At 35.8% G+C, this 22,723-nt stretch overlaps 1 protein-coding gene and 4 non-coding genes across 5 annotated transcripts; 1 reads left to right on the top strand and 4 right to left on the bottom strand.

Annotated features, from left to right (window-relative positions):
- The first annotated feature begins 1,748 nt into the window (after positions 1-1,748).
- Positions 1,749-4,688, top strand: LOC144850565 (uncharacterized). The gene is made up of 4 exons (XM_078707860.1): positions 1,749-1,842; positions 2,137-2,205; positions 2,953-3,010; positions 3,585-4,688. Exons 3-4 carry the CDS (start codon positions 2,953-2,955, stop codon positions 4,055-4,057), a joined length of 531 nt encoding a protein of 176 aa, XP_078563986.1. The 5' UTR covers positions 1,749-1,842; positions 2,137-2,205; the 3' UTR covers positions 4,058-4,688.
- A 5,936-nt stretch (positions 4,689-10,624) lies between these two features.
- Trnad-auc (transfer RNA aspartic acid (anticodon AUC)) lies at positions 10,625-10,696 on the bottom strand. The gene has a single exon. It is a non-coding gene; the product is annotated as a tRNA-Asp (tRNA).
- A 1,356-nt stretch (positions 10,697-12,052) lies between these two features.
- Positions 12,053-12,124, bottom strand: Trnad-auc (transfer RNA aspartic acid (anticodon AUC)). Its single transcript has one exon. It is a non-coding gene; the product is annotated as a tRNA-Asp (tRNA).
- A 7,194-nt stretch (positions 12,125-19,318) lies between these two features.
- Positions 19,319-19,390, bottom strand: Trnat-agu (transfer RNA threonine (anticodon AGU)). Its single transcript has one exon. It is a non-coding gene; the product is annotated as a tRNA-Thr (tRNA).
- A 1,625-nt stretch (positions 19,391-21,015) lies between these two features.
- Trnat-agu (transfer RNA threonine (anticodon AGU)) lies at positions 21,016-21,087 on the bottom strand. The gene has a single exon. It is a non-coding gene; the product is annotated as a tRNA-Thr (tRNA).
- Between the last annotated feature and the right edge of the window lie 1,636 nt (positions 21,088-22,723).

Genomic DNA, 22,723 nt, shown 5'->3' with positions numbered 1-22,723 from the left:
TTTTTTATAATGCATAAATAAAATACTGCGTGCAAAAAAACGATGCGCGATGACTGTTTCAATCCATATTTTTCAATTTAAAAAATAAAAGTTCAAAGAAAATTTAGAAAAATAGAGTTGGAGGTCCCGGAAATTGGACTTATTATACTTCAAAACATGAAACAAAATATATAAGTCCCTATCATGGTTGTGACTGAGCTAAGAAATGTTTGAAAAATAGAGATGTTAGGTCCCGGAAAATGTACTTCTTGTTCTTCGAAATATGACCAGCTTTATTGTTGGGGCTGAGCTAAGAAAATGTTTAAAACTAGAGCTGCAGGTCTTCAAAAAAATTGCATTTTATACTTTGGAAACATCAGGCCTAGAGGCTTAAAAAACGCAAGCGTAGACCTTTTTCAGTCGGGGAAATAAGTTTATTCCTCCCAGGTGTATGCGTGCGTACCATCTGGACTTCCGAGTGGTGAGAAATTCATGACATACAGGATATTGAAAATGTAATAACTTAGCTATAATAAGATGTTGGCTAAGCGAAAAGGGCATGTTTTTTTGTTTAGTAATGGATGAAAAATTTATTTTAGGTGCCCCACGGTACAGAAGGTTACTTGTAAATTAAAAAATTGGTGAACATACGAACAATTAACATAATTCGTTTTTGCTGTAGTGTAGCGTACGTCGACGCAGTACACGACGTAACCGTCGGTAAACTTCGCCTGGAAAATAACTACAGTACACATTTTGGTCCCTGGATGGAACATGATATCACGCGTCTCGACCCAACGTTAACGATTCGTACAAAGGGATACCGCCAGACAAGTGCGTACCTAGCTATTGTTTAGTAGTAAGTTAGATCGCTGGCAATAATGAATGCATATAAAGTGCATAATATCACTCTGACGTACTCTCACGGTCAATGAAACGTTGCGGTTTTCTAGGCGCTGAAGCTAGCTACGAAGTGAACGCGAACGCTTTTTACTGTATATTATATTCCCCAACAAAAAGTACCCGTGTTCCCTTCGGTAACCGTCGGTAAACTTCGCCTGGAAAATAACTACAGTACACATTTTGGTCCCTGGATGAAACATGATATCACGCGTCTCGACCCAACGTTGAACGATTCGTACATAGGGATACCGCCAGACAAGTGCGTACCTAGCTAATGTTTAGTAGTAAGTTAGATCGCTGGCAATAATGAATGCATAAAAGTGCATATTAGCCCTCTGACGTACTCTCACGGTCAATGGAACGTCGTGGTTTTCTAGGCGCTGAAGCTATATGAAGTGAACGCGAACGTTTTTTACTGTATATTATATTCCCCGACAAAAAGTGCCCGTGTTCCCCGACGGGGGGGCTAGGCTCCCCGACGAGGGGGCTAGAGTCCCCGTAGCCCCCCCGCTGGCGCCACCACTGGTGTAATCCACAAGCTGAATAGAAAAGGGACATTTTGTCTGGTCTCTTTCTTCTCTGATCGAGATAGTAAAGTGTAAAAACGTCCCTTCCTAGCCAGTGTCACTGACACCCTCCTCGCCTTCGATGGCCAGGTCTTCCATTAATCATTTTGATACCATGTGCTTTCGGCACACTAGTTAAGGACAGCATAATCGTTCACTAATCCTTTTGTACTATTGATGATTAAAGGTACACCTTTTATTAGAACAATCCTAATTTGTCACAGTGGCACCAATTCCAGTACAATTACGGTTGAGTTGTTAGGCACTGGTTTTAATGTGACGTCGGCTAACACTGAGGCCATGTGGTTCGATGATTGGCGGCTGCGACACGACGAACTGGAACTCTTGGAATGGATAGACATAATATTTCAGGCTAGGCCAGGCTAAATTATCGGTATAAATATTGACAACTTACTTCTCAAGTAATCCATCTCGATGGACTAAATGTTGTAGGTTGCTGGGTTTGTTTACGTACGTGGAAATAAGATCGCAACACTATAACTTGTAACTAGAGAGGGCGTTATTACCCTTATTGAATCAATCACATCAACTTTCAGGCGAGGCCTAAGTCTGTAGTCCGCCATCTAATTTTAGTATATTTTTAAAACATTACATCATATACTAAAATAAATCAATTTCCCATAATTCTTTGACATATAAATTCACAAACCACCTGCGTCATTTTCAGAAATTTAAGCTGAACTGATTGACGGCGGCCGACTTAAAGATAAGACAAGTAAAGTATAAAAGTGTAACTGTAAGTTTTTTTTTTAAAGTAATTATACCAATTATGATAATATGAAGTATTGGTCTAAATTTGCTTGATCTTTATTCGATTTTTATAGCCTTTTTATTTCATGTCTGTAAGATCGCATTTGCCAATTGGAAAGTGCGATAAATTTTGCAATCTTTTATTCAGTTCCAAAACATGAATATCAAAATTTAAGTTGAAAAAATATTACTACTAAAGTTTTAACTATATTCTAAGGAGGGAAACGGGTATTTTCGTCTATGTTTAGGAAGAAGATATTAATTTCTGTAACTAATCGCACAACCGGGTGCGCCATTCTGACAGAATATTTAAAATTTATCTTGCAACGTCATAGCTAGCATTAAAACACTGGATTTGTTTAAATTTGTTCATTAAATGTTCCCCAAACTGGAAGCGTATTCTAAACGAATAGGCCTCGGTGAATCAGGTCTTACCAGATCTATGTGATCGTTTAGGAAAATACAATCTAGTATTATCTTTGAAAACCACAAAGTCCACTTGAATTTGCGAAGACAAATCATTGGAAATATTTAGATCTAAAAAATGTATATTAATTAACAAATAGTATAGCATACAGTAGCCTACTATTATCGTATATATAAATTTGTTCCGATTGTCCTTAGATTGATCTAATTTTGTGGTACTAGTAATTACTGTTTTACCTATGACACATTTTGGTAAATTTATTGTAGACCCAGTGAAAAAAAAACCATTTACTTTTATTTTTTGCAGATGTGGGATTGGGTAATTGAGTTACTTGGTATGGATAAAGATTCTTCGGAGGCTAAGGGTATGATATTATTATTATTGGTTACAGTACTAAATGAGATTTAAGGAATCAAAGTCCAAAACCGGTAACTTTAGATTCTAATTTTAGAATACAATTTACAGGAAAAGCAATTCTAAAGCCTTGTCATATACTTAGTATTATTCAATTAATTTCAAATTTTATCTCTGTTGAGCATGCGTACAATTGACTACTGGTGCTGTTCTGCCGTACCACGCTGATAGTGATATGCACTGTAGAGTGTCGCTATCCAATCGAATTTTAATAATACCACGAAAGCCCTAGTGATCTAATGGTTAGGATATCTGCATATCAAGCAGAAGGCTTATTTATTTGCTACTAATGGTTTTTTACTTTTTAAAACATTTATATTTATTTATTTAATAAACTGTTTCAATTATATTACCCGATGAGAGGCTTTCTGGATATGAGGAATTTTTACACATTATAGCTGGGACTATATCAATATCAATCCGTCACTGTTTAAATGTCCCCTTAACGGCAGCGTTCATCATACTCAAAACAAGCATTGGAAAACTTATTATTTTTCTAAAAGTAAATATTTTATTCTATACAGATTTAAGATCTTTATTGACGAATACGACATATGGATCATTTATTTCCGGAGCAACAGCCACAACAATGGCAATCGAAACAGCGTTCGCAAAAGTAGGTACAGCAGCAAAAGTAGCACACACAGCAGCCGATTTAGGAGTAGCATCAGCCAAACTATCAGCAGCAGTAGCCGAATTCAATGCAACCTTAGCCACACTGTCATTAACTGCAGAAGGAGCAGCAGCGCTACAAACCTTACAAACAGCAATAAACGCAGCAACAACACTTGGGTCACAAGCAGCAGCAGCGGCGTCGACAGCAGTATCAGTCGAAGCAGCCGCATCAGGAGCAGCATTATCAGCAGCAGAGGCTGGTGCTGGTGCTGCAACTCTCGGACAAGTTATCGCTTATTCTTTTTTTGGTGGTGTTGTAATTGCTGCTGCAATTATCGGTGGCGTTATTGTTTATAAATACATAACGTCAGGGCCTTGCTAGTACTGTATATTTTAATTCGTCACTTTGGGGAATTATTGGTGATTTTTGTGATATAAATACCTTTTTCGACAGGTCGTTAGAAAGGAGCATTTAGAGGTTCACACACAGTATCGTAGTCTATAGGTTTCTAATTCCGCTTCGCTAATCCATAAAAAACTTGATCTAGGTGGGGTGTGTAACAGGAAGAGAATCTTTGGATTTTAGACATCATACAATAAACATAATATACATCTTCTCTGATATAATCCAAAGCGTTTTTCCTTTTATTTGTTTCGTTTTGGTTCGATTCGAGATATAATTGGACTTACTAATATTTGCTACTCTGTATCGTACATTATGGTTGCCAATCCCTCTGCGAGGTATTTTGGCGCTTTGTCACCCATATTGTTACTGGGTCAAAGGGCTACGGCCATTTTCCATTTCTTTTGTAATTTACATGCAATCTTATGTTGTGTATAATGTTTACGTTGTTTCATATTTTTAACAATTAATTTGTTTTTGTAGGTAATTAGTTCATTGAGTATATGATTAGCATATTGTGGTCGGGGATCCTATCTTATGTTTTATTAAAAGTTATCCCCGAGTATATTATATCACCGTCAATTTGTGTAATAAATGACAATATCAATCAGACGTTTTGTAGTGTGTTTCATTCATGGATTGCGAAGCGTGAGTTGGATACCCCGACATTTAATTTAACCCCTACGCAAAAACAACATCCGCGCAAGATAAATATGACTGCAAAAAGTTGTATGTCATCCTATTTGTATTATGTATGTAATGTTTGAATGAGACAAATAAATGAAAAATATTATGTCATACATTCAATTGTTTTGGTATGATAACGTCATGAAAAACATTTTGAAAGATAATTGTCTGAGCAAAAACAAATTAAAATTTAGAAGAGAAATAAATACAGTTTAAATTATGACTTTGGTGAAAAAGATGAACAAATACTGGCTGGCCATATGATGACGTCGCACAATTTTTACATGAATTAATACATTTCAACAGCTTTCATAATAAGTTATAAACATGAAGGTCATCTTTAATTCTGAAGAGCTGTAATATTCAAATATACGGTGTAGGTGAAATTACATGACTCATACGTGATGACGTCGTCAAGATGAACATCTTCTTGTTCACAGCTACACACAATATGGTACCTGGTTGAGGGTGTTAGGATTTGCTACAAATAGGGTACTAGCTTTTCCAGGGCCGCGTATATACTGTATACGAACCCTTGCCGATGTTATGGCTGTGGATTTACGGTTCCACAGTCGTATTCGCTCGGCCACCACTCACTCACAAGATGAAAATTGTTTGAGCAAGAACATATTAACATTTTAGAGAAAATGGGGCACGGATAACTAGATGCGCTCTGTTGAATGTGATGGCCTATGACGCAGGGGAAAATCCTTTATGTTTAGCCAATTAATGACGTCATTAAATTGTGCACGTCATGTCTTCACAAGCATGTATCAAAATTAAACCAAATTTTCTTTAGCAATTTAATCACATTTTATTCAACACTTTTTTCACTTTAAATCGCAACATACGAGCACGTTTGTAATCATATCTTCACAAGCATCTATATACACATTTTACTTCGTTACTTCTAGAATTTTTACTCGATGGTATATAACGTTGGTTCATACGTTCGGCACTGATTTTAACCACCTAATGTAACCCTTTTTACTAATTAAGTTGAGTTAGATAATTAGTTATTGGCAATTAAAATGAATTTAGGTTAAACAATTTGCCCCAAATAGCGTGTTTTCCGATCGTGGTATAGGCCTTCACTGTCTAATGGATGTCGATGTTGAAAAATACCCGCACACAATAATACGAGGATCGTTCGCATTTTTCTATCTCCTTCTACGATAATTGTTTTTTAATAACTGAAAATAGGTTAAACAGCTCGAGTACAGCATCATAATGTTGAAGACAAGCCGATTTAAAAAAAAAATACTATTTTGATAAATTTAATATACGTTTATACAAACGTATTTCTTGGCGATAAATGGGACATTCCAATCTCTAGTGTCTTCCCTCAGGCGTCGTAATAACACAAAGGCAAGTACACTCAAAACAGAAATTCGATCCATTATTTTCAATCTGTGTTTTATAGGTTGGATATAGGTATTTTTTAACAGATAATGAGCTAGCGTTTTCAGTGTACAATCAACTTCAACCTCAATGGCATGAGTAGCGTTGTAGAGCCAGTGAATATAGGATAGGCTTACAGGATCACATTCCCTGGACGCATAACAAGTTTGATGGGTTAAAGATGTATTGTCCCCCAAAAACATGAAAAATGAAGATTAATTAAATCAGACTTTGAGTATGTTATTTTGTAGTTTTAATAAAGTTGATCACTTTCATAGAAAAAAAAACCAAAAAAAAAAAATGTTTTCACTTATAAAATGACAAAATAAATGGTAAAATTCAACCAAAAATCCACTGGCTGGCAGCCAATTTGACCATTTTTTGCTTTAAATTACATTTTTTTCAGGTAAATATATATTTTTTCGATCCAATTTTTTTTGTCAAAGTGGAAAACTATTATGTTACATTAAAATGGAATATTCAACAAAAATTGTTTTGAAAATAATTTTTTCAGGGGGACAATACATCTTTAAGGAACCAAAGTATTAAAAACCATTAGGCATATTAATGTATTGACGATTAAAAGCGAATTTACGATTTGCCCCGAATAGACTGTTTTACATTGGTTCTAGGACACCTACCCCCTAGACAGTTACCCCCCGGATGTTTACAACTACCCTCTTAGGACAACTACCCCCCGGACAACTACTCCCCGGACAACTACCCATTTAGGACAACTACCCCCTTAGGATAACAACCCCCCGGGCAACTACCCCCCGGACAACTACCCCCTTAGGACAACTACCCCCTTAGGGTAACTACCCCCCGGTCAACTACCCCCCGGTCAACTACCCCCCGGACAACTACCCCCTCCCTTAGGACTATATTTATGTTCAATCTTTTACTTTTGTTTACAATAATGAATAGTAATTCGTCAAAGTATCGAATTAAAATATAGTTATTAATTCCTATTATACACTGTTGCAGAGTCAGGTTGTTGAATGGTCTGGGTGGTAGTTGTCCGTCCGGGGGGTAGTTGTTCTAAAGGGATAGTTGTCTGGGTGGTAGTTGTCCAGGGGTTAGTTGTCCTACGGAGGTAGTTGTCCTAAAAGATTATTTGCCCTCGGAGTATTGTCCAGGTCCAGGAGGTAGTTGTCCTACGGGGAGTATTGTGTCAGAGGTAGTTGTCCGCGGGGTAATTACCCAGGGGGGGGGGGGGTAATTGTCAGGGGGTAATTGTTTCCTAGGGGGTAATTGTCCGGGGGGTAGTTGTCCAGGGGTTAGTTGTCCTATACGGAGGTAGTTGTCCTAAGGGGGTAGTTGTCCGGGGGGTAGTTGTCCTAAAGGGGTAGTTGTCCTAAGGGGGTAGTTGTCCAGGTGGTGGTTGTCCGGGGGGTAGTTTTCCGGGGGGTAAATGTCCAGGGGGTGAATATCCGGATACGGTTTTGCATTATATATACAAATAAACTTTATTACTGACAGTTGCTTCTCAACGTTTGTATTCATTAATACTGTAATTACAAAATAAATGTCGTAGTGGTGTATCGTTTACATTGTACTTTACTATTTCAATCGACTATGACAGTGACAGTTTCAACGGATGGTTCTCGAATACACAGTAATTTCAGCGTAAAAAACTGGCGATTTCAAATGTACGTACCGCAGGACTATAAATACATTTTCGTTTTCAGAAACGAATAAATAGACACGATGATTAATGTAACTAAAATTAGCACCTTAGGAATTAGGCCTACTTCCGAAGGAGAATTAAAAATTAAAATTGAGTACAATTTTTTTATTTGAACTCATTTAAACAAACCCAATTTGTGTTTTGTATATAACATTAAGGGATGGGGAAGAGGATGGGAAGAACAATTTTTAAATATATTCTTTATCCACTCAGTAACGAAAATTTGTGATTTGTAATTTTAAAACCTAATTTGATTTAATGTGCACGTTTTTTTATGCGAGTAGTTTAAAAACCCTATCTCTTTTCATATTCGTTTGATTTTCGCGTTTCTGTTCTATTGTTAGTCAACTGAAGGCTTGTTACATAACCATTACACCAAACTCGCATACACATGCTTGTAGTGAAATTAGCCTAAATCACACACAGCATTAAGACACACACAAATATATATATATATATATATATATAAACAAATCAGGCAAAGAACATTAATTCTAAACCGCCCGGTGATATACTGAAATTTAATGAATTAATTTGAAACGATAAAGATGAGGAAATCTGTGAGAATGAGAAAAAGTCGCCCCAACCGAGACTCGAACTCGGACCGCCTGCTTGATATGCAGATGTCCTAACCATTAGACCACTGGGGCTTTCATGGTATTGTTCGAACTCGATTGGATAGCGACTCTTTAACATTCTCGGCGTGGTACGGCGGAACAGCACTAGTCCTCAGTTGTACGCACGCGCACCAGAGATCAAATTGATACGCCCTCATCTTACAGTATTTTTATTCACGAGGCGGGATCTCCGAAGAGATACTTTTTATATATATAAACACATTAGGCAATGAACATTAATTCGAAACCGCCCGGTGATATACTGAAATTTAATTAATTAATTTGAAACGATAAAGATGAGGAAATCTGTGAGAATGAGAAAAAGTCGCCCCAACCGAGACTCGAACTCGGACCGCCTGCTTGATATGCAGATGTCCTAACCATTAGACCACTGGGGCTTTCATGGTATTGTTCAAGCTCGATTGGATAGCGACTCTTTAACATTCTCGGCGTGGTACGGCGGAACAGCACTAGTCCTCAGTTGTACGCACGCGCAACAGAGATCAAATTGATACGCCCTCATCTTTCAGTATTTTTGTTCACGAGGCGGGATCTCCGAAGAGATACTTTTTATATATATAAACACATTAGGCAATGAACATTAATTCGAAACCGCCCGGTGATATACTGAAATTTAATTAATTAATTTGAAACGATAAAGATGAGGAAATATGTGAGAATGAGAAAAAGTCGCCCCAACCGAGACTCGAACTCGGACCGCCTGCTTGATATGCAGATGTCCTGACCATTAGACCACTGGGGCTTTCATGGTATTGTTCAAGCTCGATTGGATAGCGACTCTTTAACATTCTCGGCGTGGTACGGCGGAACAGCACTAGTCCTCAGTTGTACGCACGCGCAACAGAGATCAAATTGATACGCCCTCATCTTTCAGTATTTTTGTTCACGAGGCGGGATCTCCGAAGAGATACTTTTTATATATATAAACACATTAGGCAATGAACATTAATTCGAAACCGCCCGGTGATATACTGAAATTTAATTAATTAATTTGAAACGATAAAGATGAGGAAATCTGTGAGAATGAGAAAAAGTCGCCCCAACCGAGACTCGAACTCGGACCGCCTGCTTGATATGCAGATGTCCTAACCATTAGACCACTGGGGCTTTCATGGTATTGTTCAAGCTCGATTGGATAGCGACTCTTTAACATTCTCGGCGTGGTACGGCGGAACAGCACTAGTCCTCAGTTGTACGCACGCGCAACAGAGATCAAATTGATACGCCCTCATCTTTCAGTATTTTTGTTCACGAGGCGGGATCTCCGAAGAGATACTTTTTATATATATAAACACATTAGGCAATGAACATTAATTCGAAACCGCCCGGTGATATACTGAAATTTAATTAATTAATTTGAAACGATAAAGATGAGGAAATCTGTGAGAATGAGAAAAAGTCGCCCCAACCGAGACTCGAACTCGGACCGCCTGCTTGATATGCAGATGTCCTAACCATTAGACCACTGGGGCTTTCATGGTATTGTTCAAGCTCGATTGGATAGCGACTCTTTAACATTCTCGGCGTGGTACGGCGGAACAGCACTAGTCCTCAGTTGTACGCACGCGCAACAGAGATCAAATTGATACGCCCTCATCTTTCAGTATTTTTGTTCACGAGGCGGGATCTCCGAAGAGATACTTTTTATATATATAAACACATTAGGCAATGAACATTAATTCGAAACCGCCCGGTGATATACTGAAATTCAATTAATTAATTTGAAACGATAAAGATGAGGAAATCTGTGAGAATGAGAAAAAGTCGCCCCAACCGAGACTCGAACTCGGACCGCCTGCTTGATATGCAGATGTCCTAACCATTAGACCACTGGGGCTTTCATGGTATTGTTCAAGCTCGATTGGATAGCGACTCTTTAACATTCTCGGCGTGGTACGGCGGAACAGCACTAGTCCTCAGTTGTACGCACGCGCAACAGAGATCAAATTGATACGCCCTCATCTTTCAGTATTTTTGTTCACGAGGCGGGATCTCCGAAGAGATACTTTTTATATATATAAACACATTAGGCAATGAACATTAATTCGAAACCGCCCGGTGATATACTGAAATTTAATTAATTAATTTGAAACGATAAAGATGAGGAAATCTGTGAGAATGAGAAAAAGTCGCCCCAACCGAGACTCGAACTCGGACCGCCTACTTGATAAGCAGATGTCCTAACCATTAGACCACTGGGGCTTTCATGGTATTGTTCAAGCTCGATTGGATAGCGACTCTTTAACATTCTCGGCGTGGTACGGCGGAACAGCACTAGTCCTCAGTTGTACGCACGCGCAACAGAGATCAAATTGATACGCCCTCATCTTTCAGTATTTTTGTTCACGAGGCGGGATCTCCGAAGAGATACTTTTTATATATATAAACACATTAGGCAATGAACATTAATTCGAAACCGCCCGGTGATATACTGAAATTTAATTAATTAATTTGAAACGATAAAGATGAGGAAATCTGTGAGAATGAGAAAAAGTCGCCCCAACCGAGACTCGAACTCGGACCGCCTGCTTGATATGCAGATGTCCTAACCAAGCTCGATTGGATAGCGACTCTTTAACATTCTCGGCGTGGTACGGCGGAACAGCACTAGTCCTCAGTTGTACGCACGCGCAACAGAGATCAAATTGATACGCCCTCATCTTTCAGTATTTTTGTTCACGAGGCGGGATCTCCGAAGAGATACTTTTTATATATATAAACACATTAGGCAATGAACATTAATTCGAAACCGCCTGGTGATATACTGAAATTTAATTAATTAATTTGAAACGATAAAGATGAGGAAATCTGTGAGAATGAGAAAAAGTCGCCCCAACCGAGACTCGAACTCGGACCGCCTGCTTGATATGCAGATGTCCTAACCATTAGACCACTGGGGCTTTCATGGTATTGTTCAAGCTCGATTGGATAGCGACTCTTTAACATTCTCGGCGTGGTACGGCGGAACAGCACTAGTCCTCAGTTGTACGCACGCGCAACAGAGATCAAATTGATACGCCCTCATCTTTCAGTATTTTTGTTCACGAGGCGGGATCTCTGAAGAGATACTTTTTATATATATAAACACATTAGGCAATGAACATTAATTCGAAACCGCCCGGTGATATACTGAAATTTAATTAATTAATTTGAAACGATAAAGATGAGGAAATCTGTGAGAATGAGAAAAAGTCGCCCCAACCGAGACTCGAACTCGGACCGCCTGCTTGATATGCAGATGTCCTAACCATTAGACCACTGGGGCTTTCATGGTATTGTTCAAGCTCGATTGGATAGCGACTCTTTAACATTCTCGGCGTGGTACGGCGGAACAGCACTAGTCCTCAGTTGTACGCACGCGCAACAGAGATCAAATTGATACGCCCTCATCTTTCAGTATTTTTGTTCACGAGGCGGGATCTCCGAAGAGATACTTTTTATATATATAAACACATTAGGCAATGAACATTAATTCGAAACCGCCCGGTGATATACTGAAATTTAATTAATTAATTTGAAACGATAAAGATGAGGAAATCTGTGAGAATGAGAAAAAGTCGCCCCAACCGAGACTCGAACTCGGACCGCCTGCTTGATATGCAGATGTCCTAACCATTAGACCATTGGGGCTTTCATGGTATTGTTCGAACTCGATTGGATAACGACTCTTTAACATTCTCGGCGTGGTACGGCGGAACAGCACTAGTCCTCAGTTGTACGCACGCGCAACAGAGATCAAATTGATACGCCCTCATCTTTCAGTATTTTTATTCACGAGGCGGGATCTCCGAAGAGATACTTTTATATATATAAACACAAGAGGCAAAGAACATTAATTCTAAACCGCCCGGTGATATACTGAAATTTAATTAATTAATTTGAAACGATAAAGATGAGGAAATCTGTGAGAATGAGAAAAAGTCGCCCCAACCGAGACTCGAACTCGGACCGCCTGCTTGATATGCATACAACTGAGGACTAGACTAGTGCAGCTGTTCCGCCGTACCACGCCGAGAATGTTAAAGAGTCGTTATCCAATCGAGTTCGAACAATACCATGAAAGCCCCAGTGGTCTAATGGTTAGGACATCTGCATATCAAGCAGGCGGTCCGAGTTCGAGTCTATATATATATATATAAATCCAAAGGCAAATTACTGAAAAAAATGACAATGCTGTGGGTATCAGTGGCTGGATCTCAATGGAGATACAAATAAAAAAGCGAAAAGCTAAATCAAAACGATAATGTAAACAGCCAGAAAAGTTAGCAGAGCTTTCGGGCAACACTAGCCCTTCATCAGTGCAAGTGAGGGAATTTGGATAAAGTCATAGCATATGAGTTGGCAGGTGCTGCCTGGGTGGACAGGAATAAAAGAAATATAACAATAGAAACAGCGTGTTGAATAGTGGGTGGAGACTGAATAAGAGTAGAAAACAAAGAAGGTAGCTTGGTAGAGATATAAACAATATTGGACTGGAACTAAAAAAAGCTAAAATGGTGGTTAATATTGAAACTTAAATTTTGGTAGTCAATGGAAAAATTTTACCGATCTGGGAGTATGTTCCTAATGTTAAGTCCAAAAGGTTTTGTGGTTTTAAGTAGTAATTCCCAGTGGTTTTCTTTGTCTTTGCGAGTTTTGTCGCTCCATTTGACGTCGTGGTCTATTGCAATAACTCTGAAATTTGCAATCGAGTGACCAGCTGAATTAAAATGTTCGGCTACAGGTTGATCAAGCTTTAATGTTTTGATAGCTGATCTGTGTTGTGTCATTCTCATGCGGAGAGTGTTTTTTGTTTCTCCGACGTACTGTTTGCCACAAATATTACAGTATATGAGATAAATGACGTTTTTGGTTAGACAATTAATTGATTGTCTTATCCGAAAAATGCGGCCAGTTTGGTTACTCTGAAATTTTTCAGTAGAATCAACCAATGAACAAGTTTTGCAAGATTTGCCGCAAAGGTGACTGCCCAAATTGTGGCTGTCATGAGAGTTAATTTCACTCTTAAATTTGGATCTGACTAATATATCACGAAGGTTGGGAGGTCTACGAAATGCAATAATGGGTGGTTCCGGAAAAACAGTCCTGAGACGTTCTGTGGACTGTAGAATGGGCATATGTTTCTCAATAATAGCCCGTAATGGAGGCAACCTAGGGTGGTAGGTTGTGACCAATGGCACTCTGGTCGATTTTTTTGGCTGACGTGGTTTGTACGTCAGTGTTTGACATCGAGGAATATCTTTTGCTTTCTTTATAGCAGTTTCGATGTATTCCTTCTTGTAATTTCTATTCCGGAGATGTCCGGTTAGTTCTTCGGTACGATTCTGAAAATCTAAATCTGAAGAACAGATACGTCTGATACGTAATGCTTGACTGTACGGTATGTTTTTAGTACAGTGTCGGGGGTGACAACTGCTAGGAAGCAGGTACATATTTTTATCCGTGGGTTTACGGAATAGGTCAGTTTTGAGTGTACCATTTTCTATGGTCACTATAGTGTCCAAAAAATCAACGCTACTATATATATATATATATATATAAACACAAGAGGCAAAGAACATTAATTCTAAACCGCCCGGTGATATACTGAAATTTAATTAATTAATTTGAAACGATAAAGATGAGGAAATCTGTGAGAATGAGAAAAAGTCGCCCCAACCGAGACTCGAACTCGGACCGCCTGCTTGATATGCAGATGTCCTAACCATTAGACCACTGGGGCTTTCATGGTATTGTTCGAACTCGATTGGATAACGACTCTTTAACATTCTCGGCGTGGTACGGCGGAACAGCACTAGTCCTCAGTTGTACGCACGCGCACCAGAGATCAAATTGATACGCCCTCATCTATTCAGTATTTTTATTCACGAGGCGGGATCTCCGAAGAGATACTTTTATATATATAAACACAAGAGGCAAAGAACATTAATTCTAAACCGCCCGGTGATATACTGAAATTTAATTAATTAATTTGAAACGATAAAGATGAGGAAATCTGTGAGAATGAGAAAAAGTCGCCCCAACCGAGACTCGAACTCGGACCGCCTGCTTGATATGCAGATGTCCTAACCATTAGACCACTAATACATATATATATATATATGAGAATAGTTATGTACTACAGGTATAAATATACAGATATTTACATAATAATGTTGCATAATACACATAGGCAGTTTCATTTTATCTTATATGAAATATGAATTTAAAAAAAATTGTATAAATTAATATTGAAAACAAAAAAGAAACGTAACGTAACGCAACATAAGTAACGCACGAGAAGATACGCAAACAAATATAACCATGAGACATAAAACTAGACACAGGAGTAAGAAAAGCATTTTTAATATTTTTGTTTTCTTTTATATTCGTATTTTAAAATAATGTATATAATCTGTATATAGGGTATAAATGAATTATATGTCAAAATATACTACCGAAAATAATTATATAACATTAGTAAATGTATCTCCTACAGTACATTTATTAGTTAAGTGTTCAAAATTTTAGATGTTGAGAATTATAGAACAAAAAAAAATACTAGAAAATTATGAAAAAAGGTGGATAACAGAAAAGAAATATTAATGTTCTGATTCCAAGAACAGTAACGTTGATAAAATAAAAAATTATATACTTTTTCTCATTCTCACAGATTTCCTCATCTTTATCGTTTCAAATTAATTAAATAAATTTCAGTATATTACCGGGCGGTTTAGAATTAATGTTCTTTGCCTGATTTGTTTATATATATAAAAGTATCTCTTCGGAGATCCCGCCTCGTGAATAAAAATACTGTAAGATGAGGGCGTATCAATTTGATCTCTGGTGCGCGTGCGTACAACTGAGGACTAGTGCTGTTCCGCCGTACCACGCCGAGAATGTTAAAGAGTCGCTATCCAAATCGAGTTCGAACAATACCATGAAAGCCCCAGTGGTCTAATGGTTAGGACATCTGCATATCAAGCAGGCGGTCCGAGTTCGAGTCTCGGTTGGGGCGACTTTTTCTCATTCTCACAGATTTCCTCATCTTTATCGTTTCAAATTAATTAAATAAATTTCAGTATATTACCGGGCGGTTTAGAATTAATGTTCTTTGCCTGATTTGTTTATATATATATATATATATATAATTAATGTTCTTTGCCTCTTGTGTTTATATATATATATATATATATATATATATATATATATATATATATATATATATATATATAAACCAAACAAAGTAAGAATAACAATGAAATAGTTATTATTATTATTAGAAATAATTGTATTAATCTGTTGATGAAATGAAATGAATAAATAGTGGTTAACGCCTAAAAGAGAGAAAAAAAAATCTTTTGACAGTCCGAATATGCATACTTTTGATTGAGTTGATAATTTATTATGATTTAGTCAGAACATGAATAATGGTTGAATGGTATCGGATCAATAGGGTTACTTAAGTGTGTGTAATCTAAGAATTGCTCGGTATAGGCCTAAATAATATGTGAAACTGCAAATACCTATAATTAATGTAATTATATTAACGTACAGTACTTACACTGTATTGAATTGCAATGAATTTTTGGTTTATAATAAACACGACATTGCATTATAGACTTTGATAGTAATGTACATTGTGTATTAAAGTCGGACATTTTGAATTTTTAACACAAAAGCCTGCCAAGGTAATCAATATATAGAATGACTATTGTGTTAGTTTGGGAATTCCACCGGGAAGCATAAATAAATAATTCGGTGAATAATTATATGGCGTGTTGATTCAACTGCTAAATCATTTGAATAACAATCAGTAAATAAGCGTAGGCCACCTATTTTTATAACAATTGGAAATTTCCGAAAGTTTCCATTTATCCTGGATTTTATAAATTGGATGTCGCTTAAGATCTTACATCCAAATTTCTAGTGAATCAGTGAATTCTTTGTTCCTTACTGATAGTGGTATCTAATACCGTTTTCCTCGTTGAGATATGGATTTATATCATGTACGTTAATGTGTTTGCCGTTGATATTTAAACCTGTAGTTATTGGTTCAACGCATTAAGTATACGATCATTGCCATAAATTCTCCATAGATATTAAACGTTTTGAGCTCCGATGAAATGATCACAGTTTAGTACATCTTTTAGTGCAAAATATAACCTCTTTTTTTAAATATTCCTCGCCCATTTTTCTAATATCGTCATCCTTCACGAACACAGGTTTGACGTTTAGATTGGCTTTGTTTGTGACCGTGGCGACAATCGGGTTTGAGAACACTGTTTGGAACATAAACAATTGTTCTAATGTCAACATCATGAATTTTCTAAAAATGCTTTTTGGTAGCCTAAAAATAGTAGAGCTCCACTGATATTTTCATATTCAGTATAGTTTATCTGAACGTGTTCACCCGAGAAGCGACCGTTTCTGTAACCTTTTTGATCCGTGTTTATTAAATACATTTTGCAAAAATTTGCAGCAATGTTGTAATCAATAATGATATAAGTCTCCAATTGTGGAAAACGTTTTTGTTCTCCTTTCTTATATATTAGATTTAGAATACTTCTTCGTTGTGTTGGCGATAATTCATTTTCTATGTGCTATAATTAAAAAAACAATCAACGATGATACCATCATTGTAATTTATTTAAATGATGTGTTTATCGGCAAAATCATTATTTAATTTCACCCTCTAAAGATTCTTTTTAAAATGTTTGGAGTCTTGTTGAGTTGTTTAGATAATTTACACATTTATTTTGGGTGTTATCTATATTTGTATAAAGGTTAAATAGACGTTTAAATGCTCCTTAAGGGTATCGATTATCAACAACAATTTGTTCACAGTCTTTCTTTAGGGTGGTTTTGGAATTTCCCCGATCTGAACAAGAGCATGATTGGTGAAATACAGTCATGTGGCATAGTTTCCACAAACAATATCGTCTCAATGTATTAACAATTACATAAAACGCACCCAAGAATACGACGTTTCGAGTAATTTCAATAAGAAAAATTGTGTACTGTAGTTGAATTATCCAGTCAATGTAAGTTTTATTTAAACTTATAATATTCAAATATAATTATTAGGCATACAGTATGATGATAATACTTAACGGCATAATAAGTATACTGTGCAACCAAAAAAAAACACATTAGGTTTAGTTCTGCACTTCTTTTCACTTGCTTGCCCTTGCTCAGCCATTTCCTCTCGTAAGCGAACACCTATGGGCGGATGTTTGTTGGACAATTTACATATTTTAAATATAATTTATATTAAATAAATGATATTACATATTGAACTAACATATAATCATAAAAGAATGAATTACTGTATCCTTTACACACAAATCTTTTTTAAAAATGTCATTAATAATTCCCGTATCACACACACTCAAATCATTTTCTATCTGGGCACTGGGATACCTGATACCATTATTAAGTTTTAGGCCTATATGTTGTCTTAATATATGTCAATTTTTTAAATTGTAAAATCATATTAAATTAATGGTTGCCGAGATAAAATTTTATGTATATATATATTATATAAGATATGTATATTAACCACCATTTAAGCTGTTTTTTAGTTTTATTCCAAAATTCTTTATATCTCTACCAAGCCAATCTCTTTGTCTTCTACTCTTATTCAGACTCCACGGCCCTGTCTCCTTTTGTTGTAATATAACTTTATTGAACAGACGCTTTTAGAACAGCGGCACACGTTTTATGACGGTGCGTTCATAAGTTTAAAGAAAAAAAGAAAAGGAAATGAATTATACAATAGTGAAAAAGTACAACACTTAACTTTTGATGGAGTATAGGCCTACTGTATATAAGTATATTTATTCATTATTATTATTATTTATGTTCTTGTTAATACTGTATTATTATGAACGTTAATTGTAATTTATTTACAGTGGTACTATTTTTATTATTATTTATGTTTTCCTAATTATTTTTATACTTTAGTCTTATTTTTAGTATTTTATTAACATTTTTATCTTAGAAAAATCATGATTTATGTTTTGAGAGTTAAAATGAATATAAATTTTTAAGAAGAAACCTCCATGTAACAGTTAAGTGTTGTTTACAGTGATAAAATAATTAATAATATGAAAGGCCTAAAATAAACCAAACTTAGCATTTGTAAAAATTAACAAATTAAAGTATGAAGTTAAACATAAGAAAATAAACATTTAAAATCAACGAATACAGTGTTTCTTTTATTCCTGTCCACCCAGGCAGCACTTGCCAGCTCTTATACTATGACGTTATCCAAATTCCTTCACTTGCACTGATGAAGGGCTAGTGTTGCCCGAAAGCTCTGCTAACTTTTCTGGCTGTTTTACTTTATCGTTTTGATTTAGCTTTTCGCTTTTTTTTTTGCATCTCCATTGAGGTCCAGCCACTGATACCCACAGCATTGTCATTTTTTCAGTAATTTGCCTTTGGATTTATATATATATATATATAAACACATCAGGCAAAGAACATTAATTCTAAACCCGGAGATATACTGAAATTTAATTAATAAATTTGAATTAGACCACTGGGGCTTTCATGGTATTGTTCAAACTCGATTGGATAGCGACTCTTTTATTCTCGGCGTGGTACGGCGGAACAGCACTAGTCCTCAGTTATACGCACGCGCACCAGAGATCAAATTGATACGGCCTCATCTTTCAGTATTTTTATTCACGAGGCGGGATCTCCGAAGAGATACTTATATATATATATAAACACATCAGGCAAAGAACATTAATTCTAAACCGCCCGGTGATATACTGAAATTTAATTAATAAATTTGAAACGATAAAGATGAGGAAATCTATGAGAATGAGAAAAAGTCGCCCCAACCGAGATTCGAACTCGGACCGCCTGCTTACTATGCAGATGTCCTAACCATTAGACCACTGGGGCTTTCATGGTATTGTTCAAGTATATATATTTATATATATCCAAAATACTGAAAAAATGACAATGCTGTGGGTATCAATGGCTGATACAAGATACAAAAAAAGGGAAAAGCTAAATCAAAATATGTATATCATGTTTTTGTTATTATTAACACAGCAGTATAGAGTCATATTACACACATAATAATACAGTATTATGTATATGTGTACATTATGATAATCAAGTAGTTATACCATGTGATTTTTCAACAGCATAATAGGCCTACAATGTTTAGTTAGAAGTTAAGAAAATATTAAAATGTCATAAACAGAAATCAAGTTCTTGAATTGATATTAAAATCCATAGGGAGCACTTAGTAAAAATAATATTTCTATGTTGCTATCAAAGTGTTTTATTTATGTTGTAATCAAAATAATAAGTTTAAAGTATATTTTAGGGTATATAGTTTTTATTAAATTGTAGTAGTAATCAGAATTTTAAATTAAAATCATGTAATATTCTATATATATATTTTTGTAACGCTTATTAGAAAAATGTTGATACTATAAAGTCCTATCGAGGAAATTGATTTTTCACTGTTTGGTCTTGGGAACAAATATAACCTACGATTTGCAGTAACATTATCAACACATTATCTTAGTCCGATTACCTTCATCTTAAACCGTTTAAGTCTAACCTGCTGTGTCAGGAAACCCTTCTTGTTACACACATTTAATTGCTCAAGAAAGCTAAACCGTCAGTTGAATGTTAATATTCTATTATTATACTAGCTTGCATTAAACGTATAAGACTCTATAAACCATCTATCCAAGTCTGCACCAATTGAAACATGGCATATTGTTCAACAAACAAAAACTATTAAATGTTTAGTAGATAGGCCTACTATGTTTATTGAATATTAGTTTCGGTACAAAGTGTCTGGTTTGTGAGTCATAGAGCTTAGTCTCTTTTTTAATAATGCTTGGCTTGGCAGTCTATTGACTGGTTGGTAGTAATTTATAGAGGATAGGCCTATGTTTCTATTTTTTTTGTTTTATTTTCATCTTATACTATGACGTTGTCCAAATTCCTTCACTTGCACTGATGAAGGGCTAGTGTTGCCCGAAAGCTCTGCTAACTTTTCTGGCTGTTTTACTTTATCGTTTTGATTTAGCTTTTCGCTTTTTTTTTGCATCTCCATTGAGGTCCAGCCACTGATACCCACAGCATTGTCATTTTTTCAGTAATTTGCCTTTGGATTTATATATATATATAAACACATCAGGCAAAGAACATTAATTCTAAACCCGGAGATATACTGAAATTTAATTAATAAATTTGAATTAGACCACTGGGGCTTTCATGGTATTGTTCAAACTCGATTGGATAGCGACTCTTTATTCTCGGCGTGGTACGGCGGAACAGCACTAGTCCTCAGTTGTACGCACGCGCACCAGAGATCAAATTGATACGGCCTCATCTTTCAGTATTTTTATTCACGAGGCGGGATCTCCGAAGAGATACTTTTATATATATATAAACACATCAGGCAAAGAAAATTAATTCTAAACCGCCCGGTGATATACTGAAATTTAATTAATAAATTTGAAACGATAAAGATGAGGAAATCTGTGAGAATGAGAAAAAGTCGCCCCAACCGAGATTCGAACTCGGACCGCCTGCTTACTATGCAGATGTCCTAACCATTAGACCACTGGGGCTTTCATGGTATTGTTCAAGTATATATATTTATATATATCCAAAATACTGAAAAAATGACAATGCTGTGGGTATCAATGGCTGATACAAGATACAAAAAAAGGGAAAAGCTAAATCAAAATATGTATATCATGTTTTTGTTATTATTAACACAGCAGTATTAGTCTTAGGGTCAAAAACGTTACACGGATGACAAAGTTTTCAAATTTTGCACATATGTTCACTTGGACATACAGATTAAAAAAATCACTGTAGCCAAGAAAAAAAATTTATTTTATGACCATATTTGGAGTATTTTCAAAATGGCCGCCAAAACAAAATGATGGTCCATATCTTAGTAACCGGTAGGGGTACAGAGTTCATTTTAGTGTTAAATTGCTAAGAACACATATGTTTCTATTCACTCTAATACAACATTTTATTAGAAAATGGCCGGAATCATCATTTCCGGAATTGTGACCTTTGACCCTAGTATGGTCATATCTCGATAACTACTGACAGTAGAAACATGAGGTTGGTCTTAAAATATTCACAATATACATGTTAGTATTTGGTCTAACGAAATATTTTTCCCAAAAGTGTCTGGAAATCATAATATTGACCTTTGACCCGATAACCTCAAATTTCGTTACCGAATGCGCATAACATCAAAATATTGGGCTTAAATTGTCAAAAATGTATATTTTTGTATTAATTAAGGTAATGACTGAATTTGTCAATTGACCAAAAGTAATGATATTAACTTTTGACTTAAATTTTGTTTTATATCACTACAACTAACTTCAGTGTTAGGCCTATAGAGAAGCAGTGCCTTTTCGACTTTTTTTTAACATTCCAAAGACCAGTTAAAATAAATCACAATATTTGTTATAATAGTTTCTATTTGAGAATAATAAATACTAATAATAACAATGATTTCATTATTTAAGGTCCATAGAACCCCTTTTATATACAATCAATTACTATAGTATTACCTAGACAAAGATTTCCCTCCAAAATGAGTATTCATATAATCCGGCATTCTGATTGGCTAAAAGTTTATGAAGTCAAACGTGTTGACAGGTGGATAATTGCCAAGTGGTAAGTATTTTTATGCTTATAAAGCAGTTGTTGATTTCAAAAAAGTGTTTTTATTAAATATATATATTGATTTACCACTTTAAAGCACTTAGGTTACCATTAATTTACTTTCTTGTTTCTTTTAAGCATTTAAATTGATTATCAATTAGGCTAGGCTAACATAGGCTCGTTGCTAGGCATACCTCCACGGCGAAAACGACTGTGGCAATGCAAAGCGGATGCCTCTCATAGGCCTAGCAAATGCTTAGTTACAGGGAGTCCCAAGTGTAGTTTTGTGAAAAATTATATTGCAATTACACATCATTATTAAATTTAACTTTAAATAATTTTAATAATTACAATTTGTTTAAATAATTTTAAATAATTGATGTAGGCTATAGGTTTAGGACCCATAGGTACAGGAATTGCTTCTTACACGTATTTTGGTTAAAACATGAATGATAGAAAATGAATAAAACAAAAACATTCATATTTATTTTTTTTAACTATCAAGATTGTTATTTGTTTAAGTTTACTATATATATTTCACAGAATTTATGTTCGAGACACTAGCCCTAT

Source organism: Antedon bifida, chromosome 8 (genome assembly GCF_963402885.1).
Source record: "Antedon bifida chromosome 8, ecAntBifi1.1, whole genome shotgun sequence".
Lineage (NCBI taxonomy): Eukaryota > Metazoa > Echinodermata > Crinoidea > Comatulida > Antedonidae > Antedon > Antedon bifida.
This window is presented reverse-complemented; position numbering and strand designations above follow the sequence as displayed.

Bases quoted from the DNA above. Each gene is read 5' to 3' on its own strand.
- LOC144850565 (XM_078707860.1), top strand. From the start codon at position 2,953: ATGTGGGATTGGGTAATTGAGTTACTTGGTATGGATAAAGATTCTTCG. The intron at 3,011-3,584 runs GTATGATATTAT...TATTCTATACAG, and splicing joins AGATTCTTCGGAGGCTAAGG to ATTTAAGATCTTTATTGACG.